Source organism: Vipera ursinii, assembly GCF_947247035.1.
Source record: "Vipera ursinii genome assembly, chromosome: 4".
In the NCBI taxonomy this organism is placed as follows: domain Eukaryota; kingdom Metazoa; phylum Chordata; class Lepidosauria; order Squamata; family Viperidae; genus Vipera; species Vipera ursinii.
The window spans coordinates 5,227,167-5,247,792 of NC_139514.1; the positions used below are offsets into that span (position 1 = coordinate 5,227,167).

General features: G+C 42.8%; 1 protein-coding gene across 1 annotated transcript in view; it reads right to left on the reverse strand.

Annotated features, from left to right (window-relative positions):
• TENM4 (teneurin transmembrane protein 4) overlaps positions 1 to 20,626 on the reverse strand; it is a 355,279-nt gene that overhangs the window by 110,352 nt on the left and 224,301 nt on the right. The window contains exons 8-9 of the mRNA XM_083362529.1: positions 15,356 to 15,570; positions 12,370 to 12,580 (exon numbers count right to left, since the gene is read on the reverse strand). Of these exons, the coding sequence (XP_083218655.1) occupies positions 12,370 to 12,580; positions 15,356 to 15,570 (426 nt within the window). The remainder of the gene's footprint in view (positions 1 to 12,369; positions 12,581 to 15,355; positions 15,571 to 20,626) is intronic.

A 20,626-nucleotide genomic window follows, 5' to 3' on the forward strand; every position in this document is an offset into this window, starting at 1 on the left:
GTGGAGTGGAGTGGAGTGGAGTGGAGTGGAATAGAATAGAATAGAATAGAATAGAATAGAATAGAATAGAATAGAATAGAATAGAATAGAATAGAATAGAATAGAACAGAACAGAACAGAACAGAATAGAATAGAACAGAATAGAATAGAATATATGGAATGGAATGGAGTGGAGTAGAGTGGAGTGGAGTGGAGTGGAGTGGAATGGAATGGAATAGAATAGAATAGAATAGAATAGAATAGAATAGAATAGAATAGAATAGAATAGAATAGAATAGAATAGAATAGAATAGAATAGAATAGAATAGAACAGAACAGAACAGAACAGAATAGAACAGAACAGAATAGAATATATGGAATGGAATGGAGTGGAGTGGAGTGGAGTGGAATGGAATGGAATGGAATAGAATAGAATAGAATAGAATAGAATAGAATAGAATAGAATAGAATAGAATAGAATAGAATAGAATAGAATAGAATAGAATAGAATAGAATAGAATAGAGCTAGAAGGGACCTTGGAGGTCTTCTAGTCCAGCCCCCCGGTTCAAGCAGGAGAACCCATTTCAGACAAGCGGCTGACTGGTGTCTTCTTAAAAACATGGGATAACATTTTGCAGGAAACCAACTTAAGTTTCCCAAGCTGCTTTTTCGTAAAGTTTTCTTTGTTAAACTACTAGACATTCCCAATTCCTCCAACTGTTTTAGTCTCCAGGACCCTAATCACCTTTGTTGCTCTTCTCTGTAGTGTCTCAACATCTTTTTCACATTGCAGGGACCAAAATCGCATGCAGTATTCCAAGTGTGGCCTTACCAAGGCCTTGTAAAGTGGTATTAACACTTCACGTGATCTTGATTCTGTCCCTCTCTTCAATGCAGCCTAGCGCCGCGTTGGCTTTTTTGGCAGCTGCAGCACACGGCTGGCTCCTATTGTAGTGATGGTCCACTAGGACTCCGAGATCCCTCTCCCAGTTACTCCTATGAGTTACATACTTACTTAATCTGATGTTAAGAAAAGAAAGGAAGAAGAAGATAAATCGGTGGTGGCTTTAAGAGCTGGAAGGAGGATGGAAAGTTTTAGAAGACGGAGGCTTAGATCCTTAGCTGTAAATGCAACCACCAAATTTCAGATGAACCACATGTTTTTTTCCAGCTTGGTTATCAACCAATGCTCAGGTGATATCTGTTCCACATACCGATCGGCAGAAGAAGAGTGCTATTTATTTTATTCATATCCTACCTCTCCGTATGAAAAAAATATTCGATAATAAATTGGAAGCGCTTGAAAAGGAATGAAAAGATTTTAGTTTATGGAACGCCACGGAACTTTGGGGAATTATATCGAATGGAAAGCATCAAAAAACATATTTGGCAGTATACGGAAGTAAAAGAAGCTGTAGACGAGGAGAAATACATTTGGGAAAAGAATCGCTGCACACAAAAAAAGGAAAAAGAAATCTATTGTATAACGCACAGGAATAAGTTTGCAAACAATGCAATGCAAAATAGCGAAGAATGGTTCAGATCGAAAGCAGAGTTGAAAATACAGCCTGCATTTTGATGGGAATAATAATAATAATAAAAAATTCTTTGGGAAGAGAGCGGAGAGGGCCAAATGGAATGGAATTAAAAAAAATAAAATAAAAAGCGATGAAGTAAAACGAAGGCCATAAAAGGTAGCGGCCAAGAAAAACGACGACGAACAGGGAGCTCTCGATATTGTGTGAGAATTTTGAACCGCGTTAACTGGAGAAACGTTAAAATCTGGATAGGTGGGCCGTGGAGAGGTCTGGTGCACGGAAGAATGACGTGATTGTCTCCTATATAAAGGGAAAGGCTGTGAGAATAAATGCCAAATCTCCAAGGAGATTAGTTGGTTAAGAGTCTCGCAGAAGAAGCGCAGAATTCTGATCAAAAGATTACGGGGAATAAGAATGAGCCAAATCTGGAAAGCAGAGTGCAAATTCGTGCTAGGTAAGAGAGCCTGCAGGCCAGATTTTTCTCCCGAATTCCTATTTCTATTCAGGGAGACCTAACAATATGAGAAAATAAGCATAGAAGAGAGGTAGTCCTTGACTTATGACCACGATTGAGCCCAAAATTTATGTCGTTAAGTGAAGACATTTGTTAAGGGAGGTTTGCCCCGTTTTACGACCTTACTTGCCACAGTTGCTAAGTGAATCACTGCAGTGGTTAAGTTACTTAAGAGAACCTGGCTTCCTCATTGAGGTTGCCTGCCAGAAGGTCGTAAAAGGGGATCGTGCGATCCCGGGACAGTGCAAAGATCGTAAATATAAGTCAGTAGCTGAGTGATTGAATTTTGATCACGTGACCCACGCAATGGTCGTAAGTGTGAAAAACGATCACAAGTCACTTTTTTTCAGTGCTGTTGTAACTTTGAACGGTCACTAAATGAATTGTTGTAAGATGAGGATTACCGGTATTTCTACTCATAGAGACCTAAGCCAACATGGGTCAGCTTGGAAACCTCTCCCTTTCCCCTCAGCATGACTGGTTCAGGAATTCTGGGAGTTGAAGTCCACAAGTCCTGAAGGGGCCATAGTTCCCCCATGCTGGCTGAGGAATTCTGGGAGTTGAAGTCCACAAGTCATGAAGGGGCCATAGTTCCCGCATGCTGGCTCGGGAATTCTGGGAGTTGAAGTCCACGAGTCAGGAAGGGGCCATAGTTCCCCCATGCTGGCTGAGGAATTCTGGGAGTTGAAGTCCCCAAGTCATGAAGGGGCCATAGTTCCCCCATGCTGGCTTAGGAATTCTGGGAGTTGAAGTCCACGAGTCATGAAGGGGCCATAGTTTCCCCCATGCTGGCTGAGGAATTCTGGGAGTTGAAGTCCCCAAGTCATGAAGTGTCCATAGTTCCCCCATGCTGGCTGAGGAATTCTGGGAGCTGAAGTCCACGAGTCATAAAAGATACAAGGTTGCCTACTCCTGGTCTAGTCTCGAGTTGAAAACTGTCTAGTTGAAAAGTGTGTGTTCTTTTCACAACTCCATTCCCAGCTATGCAACCCTGGCTGCTTTTGCTGGAACAAATTCAGGCTTTGCAAGTGTTATACTGAAAGAAAGAAAGAAAGAAAGAAAGAAAGAAAGAAAGAAAGAAAGAAAGAAAGAAAGAAAGAAAGAAAGAAAGAAAGAAAGAAAGAAAGAAAGAAAGAAAGAAGGAAAGAAAGAAAGAAAGAAAGAAAGAAAGAAAAGCTGTGCTCTTTGGAAGCCATGTATGTTTAGATGACAAAATTTACAAATACAGTAGATGAACCCGCCCGTCTCATTGTCTACCTCCCACTATTTTCCTCATATCAAAATAGAAGTTAAATGACTCTATAACGTGAAACAGGAACGAAACATGCCATGTCAGGAAAAAATGTGGAATTTTGGGGCTTTGGGAAAAATTGAGCAGCAGCTGCCTTCCCAAAATGAAGTTTAAAATAAGGTAAACCTTTTTTTCCCCCGACCCTGAAAGGAAAATAATTATGTCAGTCAATGAGCCTTTTGTCAAGTGAAGTTACCTAACTGAAAAGATGGGGAGAATTGACCAGCTGTGATTGACAGAGGCTAAAAGAAGCAAGGGTATTTTGCCAGAGTCTGAAGGGGGAGAAAAAAAGCAGTATTTTTATATTAACAGGCGCAGCTTCCTTGCTTAGCAAAGGAAATTCAGGCCCTGGTTGTGCTTGTTAAGGTTCTTGACTTACAATCATTTGTTTAGAGACTGCTCAGCGTGAAAAAAAGTGACTTACAATAATTTCAAAATTATAAATGATTGGATATTTTGAACACGGACGGGAAACTAAAATTTAAAAAAAGAAAAAATAGGATGTGGATTAAATATGTGGAAACCGAATGCAAATGCAATTAAGATATGCTTTGGCTAGGAAAGATATTTTAAACGGATAGTATTGATATTATTAGAAAAATGTAATAAATGTTGATATGCAGTTGTATGTTTACAAACAATAATAAGAACTGTAGTTGCCTAATGCGGAAAAATTGTTACGTGCTAGCGGCTGTTAACATTGGACTTAGTTGGAAAAACCTATACGTATCACCGAATTTTTAATGGACTCAGTCATCACGTTGCTTATTGAGTACTTGTTTGGGAAAATAGAAAATCAATAAAATATTTATATATTTTAAAATATTTATATATTTTTATTATTAAAATAAAATATTTTATTATTAAAATAAAATATTTATATATTTTTAAAAAGTGACTTATGACCATTTTTCACATTTACAACCATTGCAGCATCTGCATGCTCCCGTGATTAAAATTCAGATCCTCGGCAACTGACTCATATTTATGATGGTTTGCAGCATCCAGGGGGTCAAGTGATCCCCCTGTTGCGACCTTCAATGAGGAAGCTTGGATTCATTTAACAACCCTGTTATTAACTTAACAACTGCAATGTTTCACTTAACCACTGTGGCAAGAGAAGTCGTAAAATGGGGCAAAACTCACTCAACAATTGTCTCACCTAGCAACAGAAATTTTGGGCTCTGTTGCGGTTGCAAATTGAGGACTAGGTGAATATCAACCAGCAAAGGGATAACAGAGGGATAGAATCAAGATCACATGAAGTGTTAATACCACTTTACAAGGCCTTGGTAAGGCCACACCTGGAATGCTGCATCCAGTTTTGGTCACCACGATGTAAAAAAGATGTCGAGACTCTAGAAAGAGTACAGAGAAGAGCAACAAAGATGATTAGGGGGCTGGAGGCTAACACATATAAGGAACGGTTGCTGGAATTGGGTATGTCTAGTTTAACGAAGAGAAGGACGAGGGGTGACATGATAGCAGTGTTCCAATATCTCAGGGGCTGCCCCAAAGAAGAGGGAGTCAAGCTATTCTCCAAAGTGCCCGAAGGCAGGATAAGAAGCAACAGATGGAAATTTACCAAGGAGAGAAGCAACCTAGAACTAAGGAGAAACTTCCTGACAGTTAGAACAATTAACCAGTGGAACAACCTGCCTCCAGAGGTGGTGAACGCTCCAACACTGGAGGTTTTTAAGAAGAGACTGGACAGCCATTTGTCTGAAATGGTGTAGCGTTTCCTGCCTGAGCAGGGGGTTGGACTAGATGACCTCCAAGGTCCCTTCCAACATTACTGTTGTTGTTGTTGTTCAATTCTCACGGTTTGTTTCTTCTGAATAAAGTCTCAAAAGTAGAAAATTTTGTTGATGGGCGGCTATTCTAAACTCCTACTAGTTCAACCTTCGCCTTCCCTACAGATACCTTTAGCGTGAGGTAATTCATGTATTTATTTATCCACTTATTTTTTTGTTATGTGTGTGGGGGTCCACTTTGGGCTTCTTGGTTCTTCAAGACTGACATCAAGAACTGCTGAAAGGATCTCTAGAAGCTCAGCTACTTTTCTGGCATCTCTGACAGGTTTTTGGCCCAGATATTCTGATTCCAGCTCTCCTTGGGCCTGCTATTTTGTTCCACCCAAGACCAGATTGTCCCAAATAAATAAATCACTGTAATCTGGCAGAGGTGAATCCACCAGGCAACTTATGGAAGAGCATCTGTGTTAGAAAAATGCTGCCAAAGTCATTTACAAGGAAGCTGATTCAAGAGAGAGAGAGAGAGAGAGAGAAAGAGAGAGAGAGAGGGAGGGAGAGAGAGAAGAGAGAGAGAGAGAGGGAGAGAGAGAGAGTGAGAGGGAGAGAGAGAGAGAGGGGGAGGGAGAGAGAGGGAGGAGAGAGAGAGAGAGGAGAGAGAGAGAGAGAGAGAGAGAGGGAGGGGGAGAGAGAGAGAGAGGAGAGAGGAGAGAGAGAGGAGAGAGAGAGAGAGAGGAGAGAGAGAGAGAGGAGAGAGGGAGGGAGAGAGAGGGAGGAGAGAGAGAGAGGGAGGGAGAGAGAGAGAGAGAGAGGGAGGGGAGAGAGAGGAGAGAGAGAGAGAGAGGAGAGAGAGAGAGGGAGGGAGAGAGAGAGAGAGGGAGGGAGGGAGAGAGAGAAAGAGGGAGGGAAGGAGAGAGAAAGAGAGAGAGAGGAGAGAGAGGGGGGAGGGAGGGAGGGAGAGAGAGAGAGAGAGGAGAGAGAGAGAGGGAGGGAGAGAGAGAGGAGAGAGAGAGGGAGGGAGAGAGAGAGAGAGGGAGGGAGGGAGAGAGAGAGGAGAGAGAGAGAGAGGGAGGGAGAGAGAGAGAGAGGGGGGGGAGGGAGAGAGAGAGAGGGAGGGAGAGAGAGAGAGAGGAGAGAGAGAGAGAGAGGGAGGGGGAGAGAGGAGAGAGAGAGGAGAGAGGAGAGAGAGAGAGAGAGAGAGGAGAGAGAGAGAGAGAGGGGAGGGAGAGAGAGAGGGGGGGAGGGAGAGAGAGAGGAGGGAGAGAGAGAGAGAGAGAGGGAGGGGGAGAGAGAGAGAGAGAGAGAGAGAGGAGAGAGAGAGAGGGAGGGGGAGAGAGAGAGAGAGGGAGGGAGGGAGAGAGAGGAAAGAGGGAGGGAAATTTTCAGGTGTCAAGAAGTTCAAGAGAGGTAGCTTTGAAGGAACAGATGTTCTCACTTTTGCTCTTTGGAGAAAGAAACTCTCTTTATTAGTGACTTTATATAGAATAGAATTAGAATTAGAATTAGAATTAGAATTAGAATTAGAATGGAGTGGAGTAGAGTAGAGTAGAGTAGAGTAGAGTAGAGTAGAGTAGAGTAGAGTATTTTTTTATTTATTTTTAATTTTAATTCCATTTATATCCCGCCCTTCTCCGAAGACTCAGGGCGGCTTACAAGCTTAGCAGTAGCCTTCATTCTATGTATATGCCTGCTTGTTAGGGCTTTCACACACACCCCAAGCGGCATTATTACAAAGTCAGCTTAATTGCCCCCAACAATCTGGGGGCAATTAATTGCCCCCAGAGTAGAGTAGAACAGAACAGAATAGAATCTGGAAGGGACCTTGGAGGTCTTCTAGTCCAGCCCCCTCCTCACGGTGGAGGACCTATACCATTTCAGATAAGTGACTGTCTAGTCTCTTCTTAAAAATCTCCAGTGATGGAGTGCCCACAATTTCTGAAGGCAAGCTATTCCACTGGTTAATTGTCCTCACTGTCTGGAAATTTGTCAGAGAGATCCATCAAGACTCAAGAGTTACAGATAGTCCTTGACTTATGACCACAATTGAGGTCGTAAAAGGGGATCATATGATCCCAGGACCTGCAACTGTCATAAATGTGAACCAGTTGTCAAGCACCCAAATGTTAATCACGTGACCACGGGGATGCTGCAACAGTCATAAGTGTGAAAAATGGTCGTGACTCGTAAGTCACTTTTTCCAGTGCCGTTGTAAGTTTGAATGGTCACTAATTGATCTGTTATAAATTGAGGACTACCTGTAGAGGGGTGATGATGTGAAAGGTTTATGAAATAGTCTTGAGCTTTCAAGATGTTTAAGCATTCTGGCTGGGGAATTCTGGGAGTTGAAGTCCACATTTTTTAGAGTCAACAAGGTGGAAAAAACACTGCTCCAAATTGTTGAATTCCACAGTTCTGGTGAGAATCTAGCTAAATTCATACATTCTGCTACCCTGCTTTTTAAACTATGTTTTTTCAACAATGGTTCAAATCAGTGTTTTCCTCAACCTTGGCAAGGTTGGCTAAGGATGTCTGGGAACTGAAGTCCGCCCATCTTAAAGTTGAGAAACACTGGTTTAAATGTTGCATAAACACTCAAAAGCGGTTTCACACACGACCTAAGATAGCCCAAACTATACATTTTTATGTTATTGTTCAGCATGGAACAACACTTGCGGCTTCAAAATAGACGTTTCGCTTCTCATCCAAGAAGCTTCTTCAGCTCTTGGAAAAACAAGGAAGTTCAGTTGCCTTGTGAAAAGCATCTTTGGGATAACTATGACTTGGACGATTGAGAAACTCCATAGATATTTCCAAGTATATGGTTTTCAACTCCCAGAATTCCACAGCCAGCATATAGCCATGCTGAGGATTCTGGGAGTTGAAGTCCACTCTTCTTAAATTTGCCAAGGCTGGGAAATACAGATGTCAATGCTGCTAACATCAAATGTTTTTGCTTTGATGCAAGCATTTTCTTCTTATGTTTTACTCTTAGAATTAGAGTTAGAGTTAGATGATGCTGAGGGGGAAGAATGTGCATGAGGGTTTAGCTAGACATAACAATGCTGAACCTAGTGTGAGAACCAAGGTTATTGAAATAAGAGATGATAAGAATTGGCGGCTGGAGAACTGGAGGGGAAGCCTGCATTTCAAACTAACTGCAGAATGTGATTTATGACTGTTAATTGGAGGAAGGAATTGTGCTTTGATGCTATGTGCTCAGGGGAGGGGAATTCAGATTTTGGCTTCAGCTATGTTAGTGCCGATGCTACGCTACTCGAATAAAGATTCTTTAAGGTAAACAATGCCTCGAAGTTCTTTGAAGAGTTTCATCTGTCAGAACCATGACATTAAGCCAAAATCTGAGCTTTAGAAGAAGAAATAAACCACCTGACAAAATGTATTCAAGAACAAGGAGTAAAAGAGGAATTTTTGGAAGGATCCTGTGAAGAAGCACTCGGTCATCTGTCCATCACAAGGGACATGCCTGAGAGTAGATTACAATCTGGTGCTTTTTGACATAACTCAACTTCAAGGATGTGAAAGGTATTGATGGGGAAGAGGCAAACATTTCAGCCAGAAAGTAAAATACATTTACGACCACAACTGAACCCCAAATTTCCGTTGCTAATCAGGACAGCTGTTAAGTGAGTTTTGCCCCATTTTACGACCTTCCCTTGCCACGGTCGTTAGGTGAATCGCTGCAACCGTTAAGTTAGTAACATGGTTGTTAAGCGAACCTGGCTTCCCCTTTGGCTCACATAACCCCGGAACACTGAAACCGTCGTAAATATGACTTAGTTAACAAATGTCCAAATTTTGATCCCGTGACAATGGGGGTGCTGCAACGATCGTAAGTGTGAAAAATGGTCAGAAGTCACTTTTGCCAGTGTGACTTTGAACGGTCACTAAACAAATGTCAGTAAGTGGAGGATCACCTATACTCCCACTGCATTTCAACCAGAGATTAAACAAAAGCTCAGGGCAGGTAATAAGCGAATAAATAAATGCTACATTGCATCCCTTAACGACTTTGCTTTAATCAGACCTGGACTTTTAATTAACCTGCCCAGACAAATTACAGCCAATGACTCTCTGGTAGTTACTGAATACAGCTGAGACTCAACGCTAAAGTTGCTTGGAGAAGAAGGAGAAATGTCGGTGCCCACAACGAAGTATCATTTTGCAGTCCAGGGGAAAAAAATAAATAAAATTAGACAATTAAACAATCCTTGTGGTTGGGAACACGGTATGTGTATATGTTTATAGAAGAGTCTGAAGTGCATTAGCAAATATTAAATATAGTTGTCTTGAAATATAAAGCAGCTGTAGATGGAGTTAACCTAGGTGATTTTAATAGAGGGCCACCTGTTATTGAGCAGAGTTTTAGCAATAGCTCTTAGACTTATATCCCGCTTCAGTTGTTTTACAGCACTCTCTCAGTGGTTTATAAATGTCAGCGTATTGCTGCCAACGATCTGGGCCCTCATTTTACTGACCTCGGAAGGATGGAAGGCTGAGTCAACCTTGAGTGTGTCAGAATCGAACTCCTAGCAGTGAGCAGTGAGTTAGCCTGTAGTGCTGTATGCATTCTAACCACTGTGCCGAAGGAAGGAAGGAAGGAAGGAAGGAAGGAAGGAAGGAAGGAAGGAAGGAAGGAAGGAAGGAAATAGCAATAGCACTTATATATCGCTTCAAAGTGCTCTACAGCCAGTGGGTGGGATTCAGACAGTTTGCACCACTTTGGCGGAACTGGTAGCTAATTTTTTTGTTGCCCAGGCCCAGAATGGACTTCCAGAAGCGGCATCCACACAGAGAACCGGTTGTTCACATAATTAAATTCCACTACTGTCTACAGCCCTCTCTAAGCAGTTTACAGAGTCAGCATATTTGCCCCCAACAATCTGGGTCCTCATTTTAGTGACCTCAGAAGGATGGAAGGCTGAGTCAACCTTGAGCCAGTGAGGATCGAACTCCTGTAGTACTACATTCTAACCACTGTGCCACAGGAAAGAAGGGAGGGAGGAGGGAGGAAGGAAGGAAGGAAGGAAGGAAGGAAGGAAGGAGGAAGGAAGAAAAATAGCAATAGCACTTATATCCTGCTTCACACTGCTTTTCAGCCCTCTCTAAGCGATTTGCAGAGTCAGCATATTTGCCCCCAACAATCTGGGCCCTCATTTTACCGACCTCGGAAGGATGAAGGCTGAGTCAACCTTGAGCCGGTCAGGATCGAACTGTTGAACTGCAGGCAGCCAGCAGTCAGCAGAAGTAGCCTGCAGTACTGCATTCTAACCACTGGACCACCACGGTTTTAAAAGAAACAAACCACATCAAAATGAACTCAAGAATCAAATGAGGGGTCTTCAAATAACAACATATTCAGGTTTCCATCGAGTGAAAAAGAACACTGACCACTGAGCCTGCTGGCCAAACCATGTCATATTATAAGGCTAAGAAATTCTTAGTGAATTCCTGGATAGCCAAAAGGAGATCATCCATTCCAAGGACAGTACGTGGTCAATCCACAGTTGCAACCTTAACCCTTCAAACTGAAAAATGTACAGCATGGCTAGATTTATTGGGAAGAGAAGGACGAAGAAGGAGCCATTTTGAAAATGCAGTCCATATTATTCGATATTAAATATTACATTAAGCCACTTCTTTTCATCCCCACAAGATCACGTTTGTGCTTCTTTTGCGGCAGCACGCGAACCATGCTATGACATTATTTACCTTTAAGTGTGCCAGTAGAATAGCCTATAAAAAAGAGTAGACAAAGAAATATTTTACCCAAAACCAACTCGATAAGCTTAAGTTGGTTTCCTGCAAAATGACACTCTTATGTTTTCAAACTCTGGCCACCTCAGGCTTGTGGACTTCCAACTCCCAGAATTCTCATCAAGCTGTGGAATTCTGGAACTTGAAGTCCACCCATCTGGAAGTGGACAAGTTTAAGAAATCGTGCATTATGTAATATAGTTGGAGAGGCTGAGGTTTAGCTCGTTATGGAAAGCTAGCTTTTTCTGCGGTCATGTTGTATGAACCAGATTTATTATCATGAACTATGTTCATGTTGTATGTTATGCTGTATGAACTAGGTATGTCTACTCTAGTCTAATGAAGGGCTTCGGATGAATGATAGCAATATTCCAGTATCTAAAGGGCTGCCACAAAGGGTGGGTGCGTGAAATCAACCAAAGCGCCTAAAGGCAGAACAAGAAACAACGGATGGAAACTAATCAAGGAGAGAAGCAACCTAGAACCAAGGAGACAATAACAACAATTAATCGGCTTGCCTCCAGAGATTGTGGGTGTACCATCACTGGAGGTTTTCAAGCAGAGACTGGACAGCCATTTTCTCTGAAGCGCTATAGAGCAGGGGTGTCAAACTGCCGACCAGTGGGCCGGATGCGTCATGCCGAAACCACACTCACCCCATTGCCAGCGATGGAAAAAACGTCGCGATACGTCACGACACGTCACGTGACGTTGTGAGTCTGACACCCCTGCTGTAGAGTCTCCTGCCTGAGCAGCGGGTTGGACTAGAAGACCTCTAAGGTCCCTTCCAACCTGTTATTCTATGTCAGACATGTCAAACACAAGGCCCGGGGGCCAGATCCGGCCGGCGAAGTGGTTTCATGCGGCCCGCGAAGCCATCCTGGAAACAGTGAGGATCAGCCCCGACTGCCTTGGCCCTGGCCCAGAGACCCTCCTTCTGCCAGAGACCCTCAGGTCTGTCCACTCCTGCCCAGGCCTCCATAGGCACCCTCGATGCAAACGATGGAGAGCTGGCCACGCCCACCCAGTAGGCCATATGCACTCTAGCCACGCCCACCCAGTAGGACATGCCCACCTTGGCCATACCCACCTGGCTCCCTGAGGGCAACCGCAATGCTGATGCGGCCCTCAATGAAATTGAGTTTGACACCCCTGTTCTATGTTAACTAGCTATGTCTCTCTTTAGTTGTGGGAATGTTTCACGGGATGAAGACAGATCTGGTTCCTTGAGCTGACTGGAAAACGCAGATGTGGGGGTCCTTGGTGCTCTCTGAGCTTGGTGGTTTTCTTGGAGATATTTCATTACAAAACTAGGTAACGACATGAGAGCTAGATGGAAGTGGGGAGGAGGAGGAGGAGGACTATGTGGTCCTCGGTGCTCTCTGAACTTGGTGGTTTTCTGGCAGACGTTTCATTACCCAGCTAGGTAACACCATCCGTGTCGCTAGCATCAAGAGCCCCTCAGTTCAAGCCTGAGCTGCAAATATTCCCTTTTGTCGGTAAAACGTAGATGCCCTTACCAATAGTGGTGGTGAGAAAGGAGACCAACTCGGATTCTTTTCCATCGTTGTAAAAGGCCAGGTGCCACATTCCAGAATCCAAATACTGGATAAATCCTGTCTCATGGCTGGCCGGTGGCACAAAGCTCTTTTGTTGTCGTTGTGGTCCTTCTAGACTCCTGGCTTCCTGATTCAGCAGCCTCCGTCCGTCCAGCAGCTCGACAAAGTCAAACTGCAACATACACAAATGGGAAGAACACAGGGGTTGAAACGAAGGCCACCTTTATACTTCCAGGTCACAGAGAGTCCTTGACTTACAATAATTCAATTAGTGACCCTTCAAAGTTACAACAGCACCGAAACAAGTTATTTATGACCACTTTCCACACTTACAACCATTGCAGCATCCCCATGGTCATGGGATCAAAATTCGGAGGCTTGGCAACTGGCCTGTACTTATGACGGTTGCAGTGTCCCAAGGTCACGCGATCCCCTTTTGCGATCTTCTGACAAGCGGTCAATGGGGAAGCCAGATTCACTTAACAACCGCGTTGCTAACTTAACAGCTGCAGTGATTCGCTTAACAACTGTGACAAAAAAAGTCGTAAAATGGGGCAAAAATTCACTTGCCAAATATGTCCCTTAACAACACAAATTTTGGCTGAAGTGAGGTCATAGGTCAAGGACAGTGACCATTCAAAGTTACGACAGACTGCCCTGGGGCTACCTACCTATGGCTTGGTTCTGACTTTTTGATGGCTGGGCCTCCTTGAGGTCACATGAATGTATTTGGGGTGATCAGCAACTGCTCCGCATTTACGACCATTTGTGGCATCTCATGGTCATGTGACTGAGTTTTTATGATACTTTTGCCACACACACAAAAAAACCCTGGGCATTTACTTCTGGTTTTTTCCGCCAAATCAGCCCATAGCAGACAATGGTTTCACTTAATGACCATCGTATTCACTTAATGACAACTGTATTTTGTTAAATGACCCCCGTTCGTTTAATGATGGCTGCCACAGACGTATAATGAGGTAGGTCACCTGGTTGACCCACTTTACAACAGTCATGACTTACAACCACAATGGACAGGCACCCTTCTGGTCATAAGCCGAGGACTCCCTGTAATTGTGTAAAAGCTAGAAACTAAACTAAAAAAATATACACTCCCCTCAGATTAACACAGGTGTACCCACACTTGGAAATTGGCCTGTTCTATTTCCCCTCGTAATCTGAAGCAGAGGAGTGAAGACAAGGCCGGGGTGGTAACCCAGGGGTCTTCAAACTTGGCCCTTTTATGACTTGTGGACTTCAACTCCCAGAATTCCTCAGCCAGGCATGCTGGCTGAGGAATTCTGGGAGTTGAAGTCAACAAGTCATGAAGGGGCCAAAGTTTTCCCCATGCTGGCTCAGGAATTCTGGGAGTTGAAGTCCGCAAGTCATAAAGGGGCCATAGTTCCCCCATGCTGGCTGAGGAATTCTGGGAGTTGAAGTCCACCAGTCATAAAAGGGCCATGACTGAGGACCCCTGTGGTAACCAAATTCTACAGCCATGAGAGAAACTATAGGATCCCTTCAGAACGATCTAAAATCTTGCCTGAGGGTGATTTACCAGGGGATCCCAGCTTCCTCTAAATCTTATGAAAAGATCATAGAAAACAGAATACAGTAGTCCTCAGCTTACGACCACAATTGAGCCCAACGTTTCTGTTGCTAAGCGAGACATTGTTAAATGAGTTTTGCCCCATTTTAACACCTTTCTTGCCACAGTTCTTAAGACTTAGGTGACTCACTGCAGTTGTTAAGTTAGTAACACATTGCTAAGTGAATCTGGCTTCCCCATTAAATAAATAAACAAACCTTTATTGTCAAAGTACAACATGTGTACATTGAGATTAGCTGAGCCTCCCCCCCCCGGTGCTCCCTCCCCCCAACACACAGTGACAACAAACCCTCCATCCCACCACACCATGTGAACCAACTACACCACACACCGGCCTCCCAAGTCAATTCTGCATAAAATTCACAAAAGTTATTTCTCATTCAAAAGCCTAACAGCCCACGGATAAAAGCTGTTTTTCAGCCTGTTGGTACGGCTGACTATACTCCTATATCTCCTACCCGATGGTAGGAGAGTAAAGAGATACCGTCCAGGGTGTGAGTCATCCCTGAGAATTTTCCTCACTCTTCCAAGGCAGTGAGCCCTGGCGAGGTCATCCAGTGGTGTCAGGGAACAGCCCACAATGTCTTGTGCTGTACTTACCACCCTCTGTAATACTTTCCTATCCGCGGCTGTCAGACCAGCATACCAAACCACAATACCATACGAGAGGACGCTCTCTATAGTAGACCGGTAAAAGAGGGTCATTAGCCGTTGTTCTACCCTGTTCTTCCGCAAGACCCTAAGAAAGTGGGTTGTGTTAACTTGGGTTGTGTTAACACACCTGGGTTGTGTTAACTTTCCAGGTCAGATCTTCACAGAGGTAGACTCCCAGAAATTTAAAGAAGGAAACTCTCTCCACACAGTCCTTCCCGATTTAAAGTGGGTCAGGTTCCTCCTTTTTTCTCCGGACGTCTAACAGAAGGTCACAAAAGGGGACCACATGAGACCTGGGACACTGCAAACCACCATAAATATGAATCGGTAGCCAAGCGTCTGAATTTTGATCAGGAGACCATGGGGATGCTGCAATGGTCATAAGTATGAAAACAGTCGTAAGTTATTTTATTCAGTGCTCTTGTAATTTTGAACGGTCACTCAATGAATGGTTGTTAAGTAGAGCACTACCTGTAATAAAGAGAGGGGAAGCTCATTCAGTCTTGAAAGATTCTATTACTTTAGCTTTACAATCAACGAGTCCTGGGATTTCCTTGTGGTCTCCTGTCCCAGTCTGACCATTATGGGCTTTATTATGCAATTAAACGAAGTAAGTTCAAAGCATGAGTAGTAATCCTTCTAGTTTTATTTGCATTGATCCGATCTCCTCAGAATCCACCTCACCTGGGTGTGCGAAGGTGGGAGTCCTTTTCTTCCATAAATCCCAACCAGGGCCGATTTTCCCAATGAAACATTAAATTTCAAATGTACAGGATGGTCAATGAACACCTGAGATCTCCAAAATAGGCTGGGAGGGATTTTCTGCATGACTCGTCTGCCAACGTCAATCTCGCCGGTGTCTATAAAACTGTCTTCGGGGAAAAAAGTGCTGGACTTTCCTGCTGAAATATAGGAAAATAAAAACAAAATCTTGGATTAAATGAAGATTCTCTTAACTGAAAAATTATCTCCTCTTTGGACAATCAAGGCATTCCCCCCCCCAAAAAAAAACACAAAAGTCTGAGAGGCTGTAAAACCACGAATTTCCAATCTTCTATTCCTTTGGAATTATTATTGAAATTATTATTTTTTAATGTTACATACTAAATAAATGCTGTTAGATATCTTTCTTCCCTCTGCTGTCATTTTTATGGTCCTTTTACAGGAGCAAGGTAGGCAGAAATACATATTAAGGCTACCTTCAATTGATTGTTGTTGTTGTTGTTATTATTACCGCTGTGTCTTTATTTTGGAAAATATCTTTTCAGAAAGAAAAAGAATGGAAAAGTACCTCTTCAGACAATTATAGTCAGTTTTACTTGTATGAAAGCCTTTCCTTCTGTGTTTGTTGTTATTGAAAAAAGTACCGTATTTTCCGGCGTATAAGACGACTGGGCGTATAAGATGACCCCCCAACTTTTGAGGTGATTTTCATGGGTTAAAAAGTCGTCTTATACGCCGGAAAATACGGTAGGAAAAAATGAAATTAAAAACCACAAAGAGGAACACACAAATTTAATCTCTTTGCACCCTTTGAATTTTCTCATTATTAATTTCTTTGCTCCCAAATTTAAAATAGTGTTATGAAGATTTTAAGGCCACCTTAGTCTCTTTTCTACAAGTGTATTAACAGAGGAGCCACATAGCCTCTGCACACTAAACCTGTGTTTTTTAACTTCATTTTAATCTCTTATAATTTATTCTGGTGTTGAATTTATAATTGCTTTTATTTCCATATGTTTTATTACGTTGCAAGCCGCTCAGTATCTTCTCACACCATGAATCAAAAGGGAAGTAAATTTGATAAATTTATTTATTTATTTATTTATTTTATTTAGTTGCATTTGTATACCGCCCTTTCCCTGAGGACTCAGGGCGGTTTACAGGGAATTAAAAAATCCAACATACAAAAGTTAAAACCATATTAAAAAATATTAAATTAACCATGTACACAATAAATACAGGGTAGTCCTCAATTTACGACCACAACTGAGCCCAAAATCTCTTGCTAAGCAAAACATTTGTTAAGTGAGTTTTGCCCCGTTTTACGACTTTACTTGTTAAATGAACGACTGCAGTTAAGTTAGCAACACAGCTGTTAAGTGAATCTGGCTTCCCCCATTGACTTTGCTTGTCAGAAGGTCACAAAAGGGGATCACAACCGTCACAAGTCCATGCCAGTTGCCAAGTGTCTGAATTTTGATTACATGACCATGGGGACGCTGCAACGGTCATTAAGTGTGAACAATGGGCATAAATCACTTTTTTCAGTGCTGTTGTAACTTTGGTCACTGAATGAACTGCTTTAAGTCGAGGATTACCTGTAAGTAAAAATAAATCATCTTCCTGTTTTTGCCCCCACTGAGGTTACTAGACCTCAGTGGCTCCCACTGAGGTTACTAGACCTCAGTGGGCAAATTTGGGGTCCTTCTTTTTAAAATTATTCATACATTTCTGCCACTTGGTGTGCATTTCTGACATTTGCTAGAGCTTCACACTTATCTGTAGATGTGTATTTTTGAGCTCACTGGGCTGGCTATTCATCCCTGAATTTCAGAAATACATCAAGCTCAAAGAAAGATAAACATCCAGATCCGTATTTTTCCATCTTGTGGAAACTTCAAGAGGAGTGGACTTCAACTCCCAGAATTCCCCAGCCATTCATGCTGGTTGGGGAATTCTGGGAATTGAAGTCCACCCCTCTTTGTGGGAAACCGCTCTTACGCCAAGTTGGAGACAGCGCTGTCATTTTCTTCCTTTATTGAAAAATAAATGGAAGTGGTTTTTTGGGAATAAAGAATTAAAACGTTCCCTCTCCAGCCGCAGTCTTTTTATGTAGCCAAATTCCCTGACAATACCCTGTTTTAATGGCAAGAATTTCGGTGAGGAGTATATTCTTGCAGCCATAACATATTTTTATATTCCAGACAGTAAAAGTCTACTTAAAACTTAAGTGATTCCATCTGTTAGGAAGTTAACACAAATCCCCCCCTGTGGACAGATTAGCTGCTTTGGTGTTAGTTTATTTAAAATATGTGCGGTATTTGTGGGTATGTGAACATTCAACTGAAAAGAGAGTTTTCTTGTACAGAGACTGGAATTTGCACAGACAACCACTAAAAACTCGGCTGCAGTTCCAGAAACATCTAATAATGGAAGTCTCATCTCACCCACACTAAAATAAGCAATTTTTGAATTCAGCTTTCCAATATTTAAGACTCAAAAAAATCAAGTACAGGCAGCCCTCAGCTTACAATGGTTTCATTCAGTGACCGTTACAGCGCCGCTGAAAAAAGTGACTAAGGGCTGTTTTCACACACTGACGACCGTCGCAACCTTCCCACGGTCACGCGATCAAAATTCAGATATGCTTGGTTCTTGACTCGTATTTATGACGGTGGCAGTGTCCTGGGGGAATCACGTGATCACTTTTCCCGACTTTCTGACAAGCAAAGCCAACGGGGAAGCCAGATTTACTTAACAACCGTGTTACTAACTTAACAGCCGCAGTGATTCACTTAACAACTGTGGCAAGGAAGGTCGTAAAATGGGACAAAAACTCTCTTGCTTAGCAAACAGAAATTTTGGGCTCAACTGTTTCTGGGTCTTGAGTCAGCTCCTGAATAAAGTGCCAAATAGTAACTCCTTTAAAATACAGGTAGTCCTCGACTTACGACCATAACTGAGCCCGTAATTTACACTGCTAAGCAAGACAGCTGTTAAAGGAGTTTTTGCCTCATTTTATGATCTTTCTTCACCGTTGTTAAGTGAATCACTCTGGCTGTTACAAATTAGCAACCCCGTTGCTAAGCGAATCTGCCTTCCACATTGACTTTGCTGGTCAGAAGGTTGCAAAAAGGGATCACGTGACCCCGGGACACGGCAACCGTCATAAATATGAATCAGTTGCCAAGCATCTGAATTTTGATCAGGGGACCATGGGGATGCTGCAACGGTCTTAAGTGTGAAAAGTGTGAAACCCTATACCATTGTCCGAAATGGTATAGGGTTTCCTGCCTGAGCAGGGGGTTGGACTGGATGACCTCCAAGGTCCCTTCCAACTTTATTATTATTATTATTATAAAAGGGTCCTGAATCAGTTTTTCCCAGTGCCGTTGTAACTTTAAATGGTCACTAAATGAATGGCTGTTAAGTCGAGGACTACCTGTGTATGGAGGCTTGACTAAGACCCCTCCGGGCTTTGGGGTTAATACACTGAGCAATCTTTTTAGTCTGATTGTCTGGATGGCGTGTAGCAGGATCAAGGAGGAGATCTGGGTGCGAAGCCTCCAATCCCTTCTTGGCTTCTGAACGTTCTGCTTTCCGATGTCAGGAGGCAACTTGATCACGTTCTGTGGATTTGTGCCCCATTTTTAGCACCCCCTTTCTCATGGTGGTGGAAAACTTTGGGGGGGGGAAGATGAAAGCAATTATAATGTCTTCATTTTCCTGGACGTAGCAATGGCTTCCTTTGCAATGGACCACATGTTTTTCTGGGTCTTTGGGGTTGAAAATTAGGGACTTTCCTCCTGCTGGTTCTCATTTTCATATGTTCACATAGAATGGCCTGGTCTGTGTCTCTCTGTCTCTCTCTATATATACATCCTTCGTCTATTATCTCTCTTTCTCTCTTACTCTCCCTCTTTTTACTTACCTCTACCTCTCTATTGTCTATCTATCAATCATCTGTCTGTCTTCTGTCTCTATCCATCCTTTGGCTGTTAATCATCTCTCTCTCTCTCTCTCTCTTCTATCCATCATTCCTCCCTCTCCTCTCCCTATCTCCATGTCTCTATTGTCTGTCTATCTATCTATCTGTCTGTCTTCTGTCTCTATCCATCCTTTGGCTGTTATCTATCTATCCATCCATCCATCCATCCTCCCTGTCCTCCCTTCCTACCTCTATGTCTCTATTGTCTGTCAATCTATCTATCTATCTGTCTTCTGTCTCTATCCATCCTTTGGCTGTTATCTATCTATCTATCTATCTATCTATCTATCTATCTATCTATCTATCCATCCATCCATCCATCCATCCATCCTCCCTGTCCCCCCTTCCTACCTCTGTCTCTATTGTCTGTCAATCTATCAATCATCTGTCTGTCGTCTGTTTCTATCCATCCTCTGGCTGTTATCTATCTATCTATCTATCTATCTATCTATCTATCTATCCATCCATCCATCCTCCCTGTCCCCCCTTCCTACCTCTATGTCTCTATTGTCTGTCTATCTATCTGTCTGTCTGTCTTCTGTCTCTATCCATCCTTTGGCTGTTATCTATCTATCCATCCATCCATCCATCCATCCATCCTCCCTGTCCTCCCTTCCTACCTCTATGTCTCTATTGTCTGTCAATCTATCTATCTGTCTGTCTTCTGTCTCTATCCATCCTTTGGCTGTTATCTATCTATCTATCTATCTATCTATCTATCTATCTATCTATCTATCCATCCATCCATCCATCCATCCATCTATCCTCCCTGTCTCCCTCCCTCCCTCCCTCCCTCCCTCCCTCTATATCTCTATTGTCTGTCTAGCTATCAATCATCTGTCTGTCTTCTGTCTCTATCTATCTTCCAGCTGTTAATCATATCATCTATCTGTCTGTCTGTCATCTATTTATCATCTATATATCACCGCTATCCATCTCCCCCCCACTCTCTCTCTGTTATCTATCACTCTATTTCTCTATCTCTGTATCAGAGAACATACAACGAGATCCGCGGTGGCCGTGCAGAGTGGCCAGATTTTTATCGATCCCCGGATGAACACAGATGAACTGGAATCCGATCATTGACATCTGAACTAATAAAGCCATTGCTATAAAATAAAGACACTCAGCCGTCCCCCTCAAAACAGCCGAATGGATGCTTCGGGTACATGCGAGGGCTATCTGCACGTGTCTCTGAAGTCACAGTTGAGTTCTAGATATTTCATTTGTGAGCCAGAACATTT